The following is a 16,337-nucleotide window of genomic DNA, read 5'->3' as shown; positions in this document are numbered from 1 at the left end:
CTGGGATAGGAGGCTCACACATTTGAGGACAGCCTCAGCAATTTAGGTCCTCTGTAATTTAATGAGACCCTGTCTCCAAAAAAAAAAAAAAAAATAGGGCTGAGGATATTGCCCAGAGATAGAATACCCCTGAGTTCAATCCCCAGCGCCACATATAGGCAAAATCGAAAAAGTAGGATAAAACCCCCCAAAACAAAAAGGAAAGCAGAAAGCCCTGCGTGGTCTGGCGGGCGCCTCACTCCTTGGAGAGCCTGATGTCATAGGTCACCATGTTAAAGTTGTCCCAGGCGAAAAGCTTCCTCTCCAGGGGGTTGTAGTCGACCATGCTGCTGTACCGGTAGCGGTTGGCGAAGGGGACGCTCAGGGCCCTGCTGGTCCCGGAGTCCGTGTCATAGGCGAAGTTGACGGTGGCCCGGGCGGAGGAGTAGCTGCTCACCGTGTACAGGGTGCCGCAGATGACGAAGGCGTTGGCCACCGACTGCTTGCGGATGTTGGTCTCCCAGGTCCGCTCCAGCCGCAGGTCGTCGGGGTTCAGCCTGGACAGGACGATGGCGCCCTTGGCCGCCTCTGTGCTGTAGATGACCCACAGGCCGGTCTCGTCCACCGCCAGGTCTATGTCCGTGTAGCCACCCCAGGAATACGGGAACTGTCCGTGGTAGCCGGCCCCGGGGATGTCCTTCTCAGCCGTCACGGCCTCCCGGCTCAGCTGGTACCTGACGAGGGTTCTGGTCCGCGCCCCCTGGAAGTAGAGGCTGCCGCCGTACACCACCGCCCCGGTGCTCTCCAGGGCCCGGGGCAGCACGTGCACCTTGGAGGGGTAGCCCTGCGCGAACTGGCTGCCGAGGCTGTACTCGAAAACCTGGCGGACGTCGGTGCCCACCGTGTCGATCCTCCATGTGGTCTCCCGGGTGTAAGGGGGGGCAGGCTTGGGGTCCCGCATCCACACCCCGTACTTGCCCGTCATGGTTTCCGCCGTCCTCAGCGTGACAGGCTCGCCCACCCAGACGAGTTCTCCGCACCCTGAGAGTCAAGAGAACACCGGGAACCCATCATCTCTTGTGTACAGACGGTGAGGCCGCGGACGTGGCAGAGCAGGCAGGAGAAAGGGTTTTTTTGCTGTTTTTTTTTTGTTTGTTTGTTTGTTTGTTTTGGTTTTTTGTTTGTTGTATTTTTTGGTACCGGAGATAGAACCCAGGGGCATTCTACCTCCAAGCTGCACCCTTAGCCCTACTTTTTTATTCTTTATCTTGAGTTGCAAAGGGCCTCGCTAAGTAGCTGAGGTTGTCTGAGAACCCAGATCTTCCTGTCCCAGCCTCCCAAATGCTGGGATTACAGGCGTGTATCACCAAGCCCAGCTAGGAGCAACGGGTTTAAGTCAGGTTTGTTTTTGGCTTTTTTTTTTGGTACTGGGGCTGGAACACAGGGGCATTCTACCTCTGAGCTACACTCCCAGCCCTATTTTTTGTTCTTTATTTTCAAACAGGGTCTCACTGAGTTGCAAGGAGCCTCACTAAGTAGCTGAGGCTAGCCAAGAACCTGTGATCCTCCTGTCTCAGCCTCCCAAAGGCTACAAGTATGCACCACCACGCCTGGACTGATTTGTTTTATAATTTAAAAAATGAGCCGGACGTAGTAGTGCACACTTCCAGCGCTTGGGAGGCTGAGACAGGAGGATCACACAGGTTCGAAAACAGCCTCAGCTACTTAGTGAGGCTCTCAACAATTTAGACCCTGTTTCCAAACAAAGTATAAAATAGGTCTGGGAGTATAGCCTGAAGGTAGAAAAGCCCCTGGGTTCCATCCCCAGCACCACAAAAATAAATAAATAAAAATTTAAAAAATAAAAGAAGAAAAAAGAAAAAAGAAAGAGAGAGGGAGGGAGAGGAAGGGAGGGAGAGGAGTCAGGCATGGGGATACATGCTTGTAATCCCAGTGTTTAGGAGGCTGAGACAGAGGATCACAGGTTCAAGGCCAGCCTCAGCAATTTAGCAAGGCCCTCCACAATTTAGCCAGACCCTGTTTCAAAATTAAATAGGGCTGGAGGTGCAGCACAGAGGTAGAATGCCCCTGAGTTCAATCCCTAGTACCACCACCACCACCAGAGAGAGAGAGGGAGGGAGGGAGGGAGGGAGGGGTCAAGGTGGTACATTCTTGTAATCCTAGTACTTGGGAGGCTGAAACAGGAGGACCTTAGGTTCAAGGACAGCCTCAGAAACTTAGGGAGGCCCTGGTAACTTAGACCTTGTTTCAAACTAAAACAAAAAAATAAGGGTGGAGCCGGGCATGGTGGCTCATGCCTATAATCCCAGTACTTGGGAGGCTGAGATAGGAGGACAGAAGGTCCCATAGTTCACAGCCAGCCTCAGCTACTTAGTGAAGCTTTCTGCAACTTAGACCCTGTTTCGAAATAAAGAATAAAATAGGGCTAGGATATAGCTCAGAGGTAGAATGTGCCTGGGTTCTATCTCTAGTACCACAATAAGTAAATAAGTAAATAAGTAAATAAGTAAATAAGTAAATAAGTAGGTTGTAGCTTGGAAGTAGAGCTCCCCTGGGTTTAATTTCCAGTACAAAAAAGAAAAAAAAGAGAAAAAAAATTTAACCCCTTTTTCCTATGCATGCCTTTTAGTCGTAGAAATAATTGTCAACGACTCAGGCAAAGTTCCTGAAAACTGGACTTTTTTCAAGGAACTCTTTGAAGAGGGGTAAATTGTACTTCTTTTGGCTGGCCAAAGTTAGGCAAAAATGCCATTTAGTGGCCGACTGGCCTGCGATGGCGCCTGGCGTAGACCGGCCCTGAGGTAGACGTGAGGAGCTGCTGGAGCCGCGGGTTTAGGTGCCCTTAGTCCCCGCAGCAGCCAGGAGGGTCGAGACGCCCCTCCCTGTCTCCCCAGCGCAGGCCAGCCGCCTGGGAGGCTGACATCCCGCACACCGGCCTGGCAGGGTCGCACCCCAACCCCGCCTCTGCCTCCACGTCCAGGGACATCGCTTCCCCGCCCCCAGGATGGGCATTTACTCCCCAAACCTGAACCTGAGCTAGACAGACCACAAGAGCGCAAGGGGGGACCTGGGCTTCATACCAGCTTCTCCTTCTTCACTCCCCGGATGGCCAGATGCGCTCTCCTTCAGGATCCGGGAAGCGGGAACCTTGGTGAACTCAGATTTCAGTTCCTGGAAGGCCAGCGTGTCCGGATTCCACAGAGAAACTGCATTAAAAGAAAGCCGTAAGCCGGGCGTGGTGCACGCTTGTCATCCCAGCATTTGGGAGGATGAAGCAGGAGGATCGCGGTTCGCGGCCAGCCTCAGCTACTTAGGCCCTCTGCAACTCAGTGAGACCCTGTTTCAAAATAAAGAATAAAAAATAGGGCTGGGGGTGTCGCTTGGAGGTAGAATGCCCCTGAGTTTCATCCCCAGTACCACAAAAAAGGGGGGGCCATAGTTCAGAGGGGGAATGGCTCTGAGTTCAATCCCTAATAACACACACACACACACACACACACACACACACACACACACACGGAAAAAACCTCACACGATACTTTTTTTTTTTTTTTTTTTTTTGCTGTCTGGGGCTGGAACCCAGGGGCTTTCACCTCTGAGCTATACCCCATGCCTTATTTTTTTATTCTTTATTTTGAAACAGGGTCTCACTGAGTTGTGGAGGGCCTCACTAAGTAGCTGAGGCTGTCTGTGAACCGCGATCCTCTGGTCTCAGCCTCCTGAATGCTGGTATTACAAGCGTGCGCCACCACGCCCGGCTCACATAATAAATTTTATAGCAATGTGCCTACCGTAGAGTTGGGCACTCAACATTTTACACAAAAGGGCTGGTTTATGAAAAAATAAAGCATGATTTCGGTGTGTGTGTAGTAATGGGGATACAACCCAGGGGTATTCTGCTGAGCTACACCTCCAGTCCTTTTTATTTTTTGCTTTGAAACAAGGTCTCATGAGGTTGCCGAGGACCTTGCTAAATGCCAAAGCTGGTCTTGAACTCATAATCCCCCCATCTCAGCCTCCCAAGTACTGGGATTAAAAACATAAGCCACCATACCTGGCTGACTTTGGGAATATTAAGAAGGTCATTAGCATTTTCTTAGATGTTTGAGTATCAAAGATTTTAAATTCACTTGTGTGACTTAAGAGGTTTTCCTTGCTGTACACAAATATAAGAAGAAGCATGTTGCTGGGCGTGGTGGTGCACACTTGTAATCCCAGCATTTGGGAGGCTGAGACAGGAGGATCGCTGTTTGTGGACAGCCTCAGCTACTTAGTGAGGCTCTTTGCAACTCAGTGAGACCCTGTTTCAAAATAAAGAATAAAAATAAAGAACTGGGGTGTAGCTCTGGGATAGAATGTCCCTGGGTTCCATCCCCAGTACTGCAAACACACACACACACACACACACACACAAATAATTGTAGCCAGATGTGGTGGTGCATGTGTATAATCCCAGTACTTGGGGGGGCTGAGATAGGAGGATTGCAGGTTCCAGGCCAGCCTCAGCAATTTAGTGAGACCCTGCTTCCCAATAATAATAATAAAAAGGGTTGGGGATGTAACTCAGAGATAGAATATCCCTGGGTCTGATTCTCAGCATCAAAAACAAACAAAAAAACAAGCCTGGCATGGTGGTGCATGCTTGTAATTCCAACATCTGAGAGGCTGAGACAAGAGGATTGCGGTTTAAGGACAGCCTCAACTACTTAGTGAGGCCCTTTGCAACTCAGACCCTGTTTCAAAATAAAGAATAGAAAATAGGGCTGGGCATGTAGCTCAGAGGTAAAATGTCCCTGGGTTTCATCCCCAGCACCTCAAAAAAAAAAAAAAAAATAGAGCTGGGGTGTAGCTCGGAGGTAGAGTACCCCTGGGTTCTATCTCCGATACCTAAAAAAAAACCCATATTGTTATAGAGCCCAAGAGAGGAGAAGGGGCACCCCAACCTCGGGGGTGCACGCGGGCTGTATGGGCGAGCAGGAGGCGGAGGCGGGGAAAGCGGCCAAGAGCTCTTATTGTGCTGCTTCTCCGTGGGAAGGGAAGCGAGGCAGGGACCTGAAGAAGTCCAGCAAGCCCAGGGAAGGGGCATCTCTGCTGTCTGGGTGACGGGGGCAGGGGGCAGGGCCCTGGGGCAGAGCCCAGTGGAGCAGGCAGCAGGCGGCCAGGTTGCTGGGAAGCCAGGTCTGTTTCCCAGCCTTGGTGGGGTCATCAGCGTGGGCAACGGGGCACCCCATGGAGCGCCCAGCCACAGGCCCGGGCCGTGGTTCCCTGACCTGGCCAGCTCGCGCTGGACGTCGACGTCTTATAGTTCTCTGGACAAGGAAGCCGGGGCGCTGTGCTGGGAAGCCCTGCCCTGCGTTCAGGGCGCCCCTGGGCCCTGTGCCCTCCTCTTGCAGCCGCAGACCCGCTAGGGGCCTGCTTGCCGAGCTCCACCTCTGCAGGGAGTCTCAACCCCTCCACGTGCATCTCGCTCCTCTCCTCCCCAGCAGGCCCTGGCTCCCACTTTCTTTCCCATAATGGCCCACAAGGCTCCGATTGACCCTCCCTGGCCTGACCCAGGGCAGGGCTGCGTCTCCCTGCCCTTCCCTGCAGGAGCCCGCCTCCTTGGGGTGAACGGGTGCTCAGCTGCCCCCCCAGGACCGCAGAGCCAGCTCCCAGTCGGCAGGTGGGGCGACTGGATTAGGAGCCCGCTGGCGGTCTCCTCAGCCAGCCGCATCTGGCGACATTCAGACTCCCAGAGGAGAGCCATCTGGCGCGAGGAGCCACGGCGGGAAGCCTTTGTGTGAAGGCGCTGGCCCCAGCCAGGGCTGTAGCTTCCTAGTTCCGTGCCAGGTCCCCGCTGTGTGACCTGGGCAAATGGTCACGTCTCTGAGCCCCAGTTTTCTTCTCAGCTGCACAGACACATCAGATTGTGTTGTCGATTGCAGAAGAAACTGCCGGTGAAGTGGCCTCTGTGTAGGTGAGTCCACGCTCAGCTTCCTCTGAGATGTTTCAAAGTCACTAACGTTTCATTCCGAATGTAAAGGACAAATAAAGAGACTATAAAAATATGAACAACTGTATTATGTCAGCTAAAGTGTTTAGAGCTTGTATTTTCTTTAATATCAAAATTCAGTCCTTCTGCTGGGCGTGGTGGCACACACCTGTAGTCCCAGCATTTGGGAGGCTGAGACAGGAGGGTCATTGTTCAGGACAGCCTCAGCTACTTAGGCCCTCTGCAACTCAGTGAGATCCTGTTTCAAAATAAATTAAAAAATAGGGCTGAGGGTGTAGGTCAGAGGCAGAATGCCTCTGGGTTCCATCCCCAGTACTGGAAAAAAAATGTTTTAGTCCTCTGGTTTTAAGGTCCACATCTATTACACCATTTTGGAGGTTTTCCGTGTTCTCCACCTTATCCTCTGCAGGTCTCACGCTCCAAAGCGCTCGACCTGGTGGCCCCAGTGACTAGCGACTTACTGACGTGTGCAAGCGTGACAGCGTCCGGCTCCCGAGCGGTGCTCCCCGAGCGTCTCCTCCCACCGTCTGAAAACCCAGTCAATATTGAAACCAAGAGAAGCAGGAAGAGTGCCAACGCGCTCACGGGTTGTCACGAATGCTTTGAAAAAGTGGGAGTTGGTGATTAGATGACTGTCCTGGGTGCTGCTGGAGTCTTGTCTCTACCCTCAATATGTGTTATAGAAACCTTTTTTTTTTTTTTTTTTTGCAGTACTAGGGACGGAACCCGGGGGCATTCTACCTCTGACCTATCCCCTCAGCCCTATTTTTTATTTATTTTGAAACAAGGTCTCACCGAGTTGCAGAGGGCCTCACTAAGTAGCTGAGGCTGTCTGAACCGCGATCCTCCGGTCTCGGCCTCCCAGTACTGGGATGACAAGTGTGCGCCGCCGCGCCCGGCTCTCTGTTGGCTTTTGGACCATTGAAGGACTTTTTCTCCATGGCCCTTCTCTTTATTTTATTTTATTTTATTTTATTTGTGGTACTAGGGATTGATCCCAAAGATATCCTACCTTCGAGCTACACTCCATTCCTATTTTCTTGTTTATTTTGAAACAGGGTCTCAGTTGATGAGTCTCACTACTTGCTAAGGCTGTCCTTGAACCTGTGATCTGGGATTACAGGGGTGTGCCACCACACCCAACTCCTTTTTTTAAAAAAAATTCTTTTATGGGTGCATTGTAATTCTACTTGCTAGAGAGAATCAGTGTAATGCGTAAATACTGCGTGCGCCCTCCCCTCACGCTGCTGAGGAGGGCCGAGACCTTCTCCGTGGCTATGTTGGCCCGCCCCCCCTCGGGCCCTTCCTGCCCAGCCTGTCCTGCGCCTTCCTCTCGCCGCTGCCCTCTCCCTCATTTATCTGAGTCGCGCTCCTTTCCTACTTTCTCCCTGGCTCCCACACAGGAGGAGAGCATGACCCTTCGCTTCCTGACACCGGCCAGTCTCACTCAGCACCATGTTCTCCAGTTTCCTCCAGTTAATTGAAGCCCAGCGTGCTGTGCACATTTGGAGCCCCAGTACTTGGGAGGCTAAGACAGGAGGATTGCAGGTTCAAGGCCAGCCTCAGCAACTTAGCGAGACCTTCCACAATTTAGTGAGGCCCTGTTCCCAAATAAAAAAATAAAATCAGGCTGGGTGTGTAGCTCAGGGGTAGAACACCCTAGGTTCCATCCCCAGTAACACACACACACACACACACACACACACACACACCCCTCATGAGCCATTAGTCCATCGGGCAGGTGGCCATTCTGCGGGGTACCGGGCTGGGTGCTTCTCCAAGTCCCCTCCAATCTGCATACAGCACCCAGGGGGGGCCCCTATTCCCTGCTGTGGGCGAGGACAGAGATGTGGAGTTCCTCTGGCGCCCACCCCATCCTTTCCCAGTCATTATGGGGCCACCTGCTCCAGCTTCTCTGCCAGTAGAGTCTGCAGGAACCCGCTTGGTGCCATAGCCACGTGTCACGGGTGAGCGACAGGCCCTGGCAGCCCTGGCCAGGCCTGGGTGGACGGCCCCTCCGCTGTGGCCCTTCACGGCCCTTGTGAGGCCCCTCCAATCTGAGAGGCGCGCCCCGTTTCTCATTCTTCCTCGAGTCGAGTCACCCCTGCCCCCATTTCTCTTCCCAGGATCATGGCTCAGCCCAGCAATGCTCTGTGGGCGGGGGCACAGGTCAAAGTAAAACTAAACATTGGGATCGTAATAACCAACAGTAACTTACCTTTAGGGTAATTTATATTTTCCCCTACTTCGGGTTATGTTGATACGCGTGGGCAAGCGTGTGTGTATAGTGAAATGTTTTTTTGTGTGTGGTACTGGGGGTGGAACCCAGAAGCTTTCTACCTCCGGGCTATACTCCCAGACCCATTTTATATTTTATTTGGAAACAGGGTCTCACTAAGTAGCTGAGGCTGGCTTCGAACCTGCACGATCCTCCTGTCTTGCCTCCCAAGCGCGGGGATTACAAGCGTGCGCCGCCATGCCTGGCTAGTGAAATGTTTTCTGTCTATGAGTGTATATGGCAGAAACAGGTGATCCCCATGATTCGCAAGCAACTGTGCATCTGTAACACTGACACGATCACAGAGGCAGCGGTGAAGCTGAGCACGGCGGGGGGAGGCTGAGGCAGGAGGAGCTCAGATTGGAGGCCAGCCTCAGCAGCCTGGCAAGAGAGTAAATTAGCAAGACTTTGTTTCAAAATAAACAATAAAATAGGACTGGGGGCTGTAGCTCGGATGTACAATGCCCCTGGGTTCATCCCCAGTATGAGAGAGAGAGAGGAAGAGGGAGAAGGAGAGGAGATGAGGACGGAGCAGCTCACCTCCTCAGCTGGCGTTTTTCAGCTCAGTTTCACTCCCCCAGTCATAGTACTTCAGCCCTCGCCCCCCACTTCGTTTCCAAGCCCTCACACCTCTCACCCCTGAACCTAGGACCTTCATCAAAGCAGGTCTTTTGTTACAAGGCTCCTCCCTCCCTCCTTCCCCAAGCATCTCTGTACCTGCCTTTTATTTGGGGGGGTCTATAAACGAGAGATTAGCCAGGGGTCCTCAACGTCCTGACCCTAAGGGGGGAGAACAGAGTTCTAGTTCTGGCTCCGCCACCAACTGGCGGGGAGGCCGGGACGAGCTGAACAACCTCCCCGGGCCTCAGTTTCCCCATTCGCAAGGGTGAGCCGGTGCGCTCGGCGCGCACAAAGCCCTTTCCCGGGTCTGTGCACCATGGAACTTCCCACCATGAAAACGGTCTGCTGCCAGGTAAGAATTCTCAAGTTAGGAGTTCGTTATACTGAGCTGTTCCCCTGTTTCAAAAGCAGAGCTGCTAGAAAGCACAGGAAAATAATTTAAACCAGAGAACACTCTAATAAACTCCCGGAACTTGCTAAAGGCCACAAGACCACACACAAACATACAGCTGCCTGTATTTCCTTTCTTCCCTCTTGCTTCCTTCTCTTTTTCTCTTTTCCTCCCTGGCATCTTTGAAGAGCCGACACTACCCTGTCCCACAGCTGGCTTTGTTCATTTCCTCTCGGTCAGGAAACCTACTTACAGCTGCCACAGAAAGCGACGGAGCCAACGAGAAGCTCGGGGCCATCCCCGGTGCGTTCACAAACCCATCTTCACGCAAGCCAGGGCCAGGTGGACAGAGCCTCTCAGCCAGGAGAAGACGCCTCCCGACACTGCTGGAGACTTCAGAGCAGAGGTTCTCAGAGTGGACAAAGAACAAGAAAACATCCCAAACAGCCCACGGGGGGGGGGGGGTAGGCAAAGGGTTCTTCTATATTTTGTCAAAAGAAGGATATGAAAAAGCCAGGTGCGGTGTCACATGCTTGTAAACGCAGTACTTGGGAGGCTGAGACAGGAGGATCACAGGTTTGAGGCCAGCCTCAGCAACTTAGCCCCTCAACAACTTAATGAGACCCTGTTTCAAAATGAAAATTCAAAAATTCAAAATGAAAATTTCAAAATGAAAATTCTCAGCTATGCACCGGGGGCCTAGCTGAGAGGTAGAGTGCCCCGGGGTTCAATCTCCAGTACCAACACACACACACACACACACACACACACACACACACACACATATGCCTATTATTTAATAAAGCTATTGTCACCTCATAGATTCAGGGCATTTTAGCCACCGAAGGGACAATAATCCCTGAACAAAGATTCGCAAAGGGCCACTTTTATCCTTAAAAAGACACTTGGAACTTCGTACCGTGTCCATCCTGTGCCGGGATTGGAAAATTGCTTTGGTGTTAATTCCCAAAACGTTAAAAGCAGTCCCGGCCCGGGTGCTGCGCAGGCGCTCAGGCAGGGAGGGCGGCTGTTCGGGTGCCCTTGTCTCTAATGATTAGCCTATAGCAAAGCCTCAGACTCAGTTGAAGCCTTTGGCCCTGAGATCTAGAGAGCCGTCAGTGCCTCTGTTTACCTCCTCTGCGTGGCCTGGCCGGGGGCGGGAAGGTGAACCCCACGTGCTGCTTCAAAGCACCCGAGCTGGTGAGCGGCGAGGAGAGGAGGGCGCGGCCGTCCGGCCTCCCTCGCCCTTACCTTCCCCGGAGCCGTCGGGGCCGGGGGGACAGCGCCCGCGCAGCGCGCCGGCCTCCTGGGAGCTGGCCTCCAGCCTCTGCGCTAGGGCCTCGTTCTCTTGGCCCAGCAGCCGCTTCTCCTCCTCCAGGGCCGCCTTGTCCCGGAGGAGGCTGTCGTGGGCCACCTGCAGCTCCCGGCGCCGGGTGTCCAGCTGGTCCCGCTCGGCCCTCAGGGCGCTCAGCTCTGTCCACAGCCCCTCCCCGGGCTGCGGGCCCCCCGAGCCCAGCCGCTGGAGCAGGCCCTCCAGGGCGCCGAGCCGGGCCTCGGCGGACTCCAGGGCTGCGCGCTGGCTGCTGCTGTCCCGCCGCAGGTCCTGGATGGCCGACATGGCCCGGCCCGGCTCGGGGCAGCTGGCCTCGCGGGGGCTGGCCACGGTGAAGGTGTACTGGCACCGGCCACTCCGGTCGTCGGCCCGGCGGAGCTGGGCTGTCCTGGCCCCCGTCCCCAAGGCCAGGCAGGCCAGCAGCAGCAGCTGGACAGCTGGCATCTTGGGCCCGCAGAGGGACGGCGCTTCAGGGGCGGGTGCGGCTTCCCCTGCCAGAGCCTGCTGCCGTGTGAGGTGTGGGGTGGGCGCCCGGGCTCGGGCTTTATATGGAGTGGGAGCCTGCCCTGCGTGGGGGGAAGAGGTGGCCACGCGAGGCCGGGCTGGGTGTGTACACGGCTGCTTTTGCACTGCCAGCAGGATTCTTAGAAAATTATCTTCCAGGACTCTTTTAAATTTCTTTTTTATTTCTTTTATTTTTATTAACTTTTTATTTTTTGGTACTAGGAATTGAACCTAGGGCATTAGACCTCTAGTTATACCCCCCTCCCGACCGGATTTCATTTCTTATTTAGAAACAGAGTCTCACTAAGTTGCCAAGGGCCTCGCTAAGTTGCCCAGGCTGGCATCAAATTGTGATCCTCCTGTCTCTGCCTCCCAAGTACAGGAATTACAAGTGGGTGCCACCACGCCGGCTTGAATTTCATTTTAAAAAAGCATTCTACATTAAACTGTTATAAAAATAACAGTTCCTGTATTTCTGTTCCGTTGCGCCCATATCATCCGTCAAAAAGATGTGCTCATAGGAAGAAGAACGTATTTCTAGCTTATATCCCATCCATCCTGCAGACTCCGCACCAGGCTCTGCACACATGAAGACACAGTGTTCTCCCTGTACCAGGGACAGAGACAGACCCCGGCCAGGGGAACACATGGTGCTTCATAATTCCTGTAGAAGAATTGGAGAGCGGAATTCTTCTCTTGACCTTGGTTTTGAAATAAATGTGGGTAGATCTTTGAGAAAACTTGCTAGTTCCCGTCTTGTATCTTAGGCTCCAATGTCAATGTTGGCCTCTAGGCCAGTTCTTAATCTAGACCAGTTCATGTGTGTGTGTGCACATGCGTGTGCATGCATGTGTACATGTGCTACACAAACATACAGTGTACACACACATACATACCCTTCTTATAAAATTTACTGGTGGAACCTATAGCACTCAAAGTTGTTTTTTTTTTTTTTTTAATTTATTTGGTGGTGGTGGTACTGGGGATGGAACCTCTGAGCTACATACACCTGTAGCCCTATTTTATTTTTTAGTTTGGAACAAGGTCTAAGTTGCTGAGGGCCTTGCTAAATTACTGGGGCTGGCCATTAACCTATAGTCCTTTTTCTTTATGATTTAGCCTCCCGAGTACTGGGATTACAGGTATATGCCACCACACTAGCTTTAGAAAGATGTTTTTATGTATAAAATGTAGCACATGCCTGTTGTCCCTGCACCTGGGAGGCTGAGATAGGAGGATTGCAGGTTTGAGACCAGCTTGGGCAATGTAGCTAGGCAGGCCCTCAACAACTTAACGAGGTCCTGTTTTAAAATAAAAAATTGGGCTGTGGGTGTAGCTCGGAGGTAGAATGCCCCTGCTTCCATCCCCAGTACTGCCACCAAATCCAGAGAAACAACAGCAACAAAGAAAATAGGGCTGGAGTATAGCTCCGAGGTGGAATGTCCTTCGATTCAATTCCCGCACTGCCCCTCCCCAGACGAGTGGGATCACAAGGGAAGGACATGATGGGAAATGCTGATTCTGATGATGATTCGGGCTTACGATGTCCCCAGAGGCTCATGTTGAAAGGACGCTCCCCCCCCCCCAGGCAGGAAGGTTCAGAGTGGGGGCACCCTGCAGGGAGTGGGTCGCTGGGTGGGGTCTCGGGCCGCATAGGGTCCTAGTCCCCTCCCGCCACCATCTCCGTTCCCCTGCCCTGAGCTGAGTGCGGGCTCAGCCTCTCCCGGGCCCAGCGGCCCGGTCATGGCTCCTGCCTGGGAGCCGCACGAGCTGGGCTGACCTCCGCAAGCCTGAGCCCCCAAGGAACCTTTCTTCTTCTAAGCTGCGCTCGTCAGGTACTCGGGTCACAGCAAAGGAAAAGCTAAGACAAAAATAAGTAAAGATTTGGATGTAGAGGAAGATGCGGCAGGTGATATGGCTTTGATAAGTGCACAGTGCGAATCTCACTGTGGTGTGTAACCTTGAAGAAATGGAGACGGGCATGTGTTTATTGGCCCATTAATAAATATCAAGATGTAGTGGAAGGGCTAATTTCAAAGGAGTTTTGAGTATAAATCACATATCATGACATCAGCAAAAACAGGTAACATAAAATAAGATTTTTCTTGGTAGAGACAAATTATAAGTATTGGGATTTTTTGTATGTGTGATACTGGGGATGGAACCCAGGGGTGTTCTACTTCTGAGCTACACCCCGGGCCTATTTTTTCTTCTTTATTTTGAAAACGGGTCTCTCTGAGTCGCAGAGGGCCTAAGTAGCTGAGGCTGGCCCCTAAGTACTGGGATTACAAGTGTGTGCCACCACGCCCAGCTTTATAGGTATTGTTAATACAACTTTGGTTTTCTGACTGTATTCATAATGGAACGAGATGGGAAATTTATTTAGAAGTTGGTGAAAATAAAAATGTGTTTTTCATCTAAAATTTTCTGGGCTTCAGTTTAATAATCCCTGCTTCACATTAATAAAATGAAAAGAGCTGGGTGTGGTAGGAGTCTACATACTTGTAGACTCAGCTACTGAAGAGGCTGAGGCAGGAGGATGGTTCAAGCTCAGGAATTCAGAGAACTATCTCCTCCTCCTCCTCCTCCTCTTCCTCCTCCTCCTCTTCCTCTTCCTCCTCCTCCTCCCCCCTCCTCTTCTTTTGGTACTAGAGATTGAACCCAGAGGCATTGTGCCTCTGATCTACACCACCAACCCTTTTTCATTTTTATTTTTGGTGGTACTAGGGATGAAACCAAGGGGGATTCCACCTCCAAACTATACCCCTGCCCTAGTTTTTATTCTTTATTTTGAAACAAGGTCTCATTACGTTGCTGGAGTTCTCACTATGTTGCTGAAGCTGGCCTCAAACCTGCAATCCTCAGGTCTCAATCTTCCAAGTACTTTATTCAACTTTTTCTGAGGTTAAACCTGAACTTGAGAAGTTTCCGTCTGGGTATCTGTTTACAGCCAGCACCATTCTTAATTCCTGAATCTGATACTAAGCATCACTGAAATGGTCCCCCCCCCCCCCGAAACATGTCATGCAGCCAGCAAGAACTTTTTGGCCATATTCTTAGGAATCTTTTCTTTCTGTTACAAGGACTGAGATCATCCGCGTGTTACCAGCCCCATGGAGGAACAGAATTTCCAAGACAGAGAAAAGTAAGTCATCGTATGCCTCCAGTCTACGCCTCGTGGCTGCTCAGGGCTGCTTTGGTTGTCAAAGGGCACCAGGAACGGGCTCTCCTGGCTTCGCGAATCCATCTCCTCTGCCCAGTCCTGCCTGCGCCCGCCATCCACGTTTGCCTGCCCAGGCGGTGGCCTTGGATGCTTCTCTCTCTCTCTCTCTCTCTCTCTCTCTCTCTCTCTCTCTCTCTCTCTCCTCTCCTCTCCTCTCCTCTCTCTCCTCTCCTCTCTCCTCTCTCTTCTCTCCCTCTCTCCTCTCTCTTCTCTCCTCTCTCTCCTCTCTCCTTTCTCTCCTCTCCTCTCTCCTCTCTTCCCTCTCTCCTCTCTCCTGTCTCTTCTCTCCTCTCTTTCTCTCCTCTTTCTTTCTCTCTCTCCTCTTTCCTTTCTCCCCTCTCCTCTCTCCTCTCTCTCTTTCTCTCTCCTCTCTCTCTTTCTCTCCTCTCTCTTCCCTCTCTCTCCCTCCCTCCCTCCCTCTCTCCCCCCCTTTCCATCCTCCAAGCTGCAGGCCACCCTGTGCTATGAGCAGTTGCTGTGCCATGTGGGGGTGAGAGGTCTCACGATCCCTGGCGTTTTCTCCTGGTCCAGCGTTTGAATGCCAGGACGGCGCTGCCCCTGGTCACCTCGACCCTCCGTGGTTCCTGGCGAATGCCGTCGGCTATGCCAAGGGAAAGGCGCTGTGGTTCTGTGGTTCAGGGAGCACCCTGACCGCGCGGCTCTCAGGTCATCTCTCCCTGGGGTCTTATGTGTACGTCAGGACTGCTGGGAACCCACCTCTGCCTCCTCACTAGCCCACGGTCTCCACCCCTCACCCCACACCACTGCCACTCAGCTCCCAGCGCTCACCCCCAGCCCGCCGGCTCGCAGCGGCTCCCCTCAGAGCAGAGGCCAGCTCTGCGCTCTGTGGTCCCAGTGCTTGGGAGGCTGAGACAGGAGGATCAGGTCGATCCTCCGGCAATTTAACCAGACTCCCAGCAACCTAGTGAGACCCCGTTTCCAAGCAAAACAGTAAATAAATAAAAAGGGTTGGGCTGTAGCTTAGAGGTAGCATGCCTCTAGTTCTAGGTTCAATCCCCGGAACCACAAAACAAAACAAAAACAAAAACCAGAAAGAAGAGGAACCATTCATGGCACACCAGGCCACCTTACAGACGAGGGATCCAAGGGGCCAGGGGACGGGAGCGCTTTGCCAGGGACACACAGCCAGTGGGTGCTGAGCTGGAACGAAGCCGGGTCCTAATGCCTGTGCTCCGCCTCTGGCTTGAGCCCCGCTCCCGAGCGAGCGAGCGCACAGAGGCTCCGCCACTTCTGCCTGAGGCTCTGGGAATGTGCTACCTCTGCGCCCGCCACAGCAGCGCCTGCAGCGGGACACGGACTTTGTGAAAGTCTGTCCTCCAGGAAGCAGACTCTCCTCTCCCGGAGTGGAGAAGAGGCTCCCTGGGAGAAGCCGGCCACCCCCAGCCCCAGCGCAGGCTGCCCGTCCCACCTACCCGCCTAGCAGCACCGCGCGCCCGAAGTCCCAACCTCAGAATTCTGGACATGGACACTGGCTTCCCTCATGGGAAACACTGTTCACCCCAGACTCTCAGCAAAACTCGGTCCCGTGGTCATTTCCTCGCTGGATCCTGGGGCTGAGTCTCCAGGGAGATGCTCAGGGCGTGGGCCCGTCACGGTGGGGCTCATCCCGCCTCTTGTGGACCAAAGCTCCTCCTGAAACCGTCCCCATCACTGCCGGGTGGTCCGAGGGTTAGAGCCACTCGCTGTGCTGGGGAGGCAGCTCGGTAGCTGAGTGCCACCTCATGTGCTCGAGACCCTCGGTCCCACCCCCAAGACAAACATTGTAGAGACAGTTAAAACACACTTTTAGAGCCGGGCGCGGTGGCGCACACCTGTAATCCTAGTACTTGGGAGGCTGAGACAGGACAGTCGCAGGTTCCAGGCCAGCCTCAGCAACCTAGTGAGGCCGTTTTCAAATAAAAAATAAAATAGGTATAGAGGTGTACCCCCGGAGGTAGAAGGCCCCTGGGTTTCATCCCCAGTACCACACACACA

At 53.0% G+C, this 16,337-nt stretch overlaps 1 protein-coding gene across 1 annotated transcript; it reads right to left on the bottom strand.

Moving 5' to 3' along the window:
- Positions 1-235: 235 nt before the first annotated feature.
- On the bottom strand, positions 236-11,059 carry MYOC (myocilin; the record flags this gene model as incomplete). The annotated part of the gene is made up of 3 exons (XM_080698784.1): positions 236-1,020; positions 3,081-3,206; positions 10,534-11,059. 3 exons carry the CDS (start codon positions 11,057-11,059, stop codon positions 236-238), a joined length of 1,437 nt encoding a protein of 478 aa, XP_080554910.1.
- Positions 11,060-16,337: the final 5,278 nt, after the last annotated feature.

Source organism: Muscardinus avellanarius, assembly GCF_963383645.1.
Source record: "Muscardinus avellanarius genome assembly, chromosome: 7".
NCBI classification, from domain to species: domain Eukaryota; kingdom Metazoa; phylum Chordata; class Mammalia; order Rodentia; family Gliridae; genus Muscardinus; species Muscardinus avellanarius.
The sequence above is the reverse complement of the archived record's forward strand: the minus strand, read 5'-3'. Positions and strand labels throughout refer to the sequence as shown.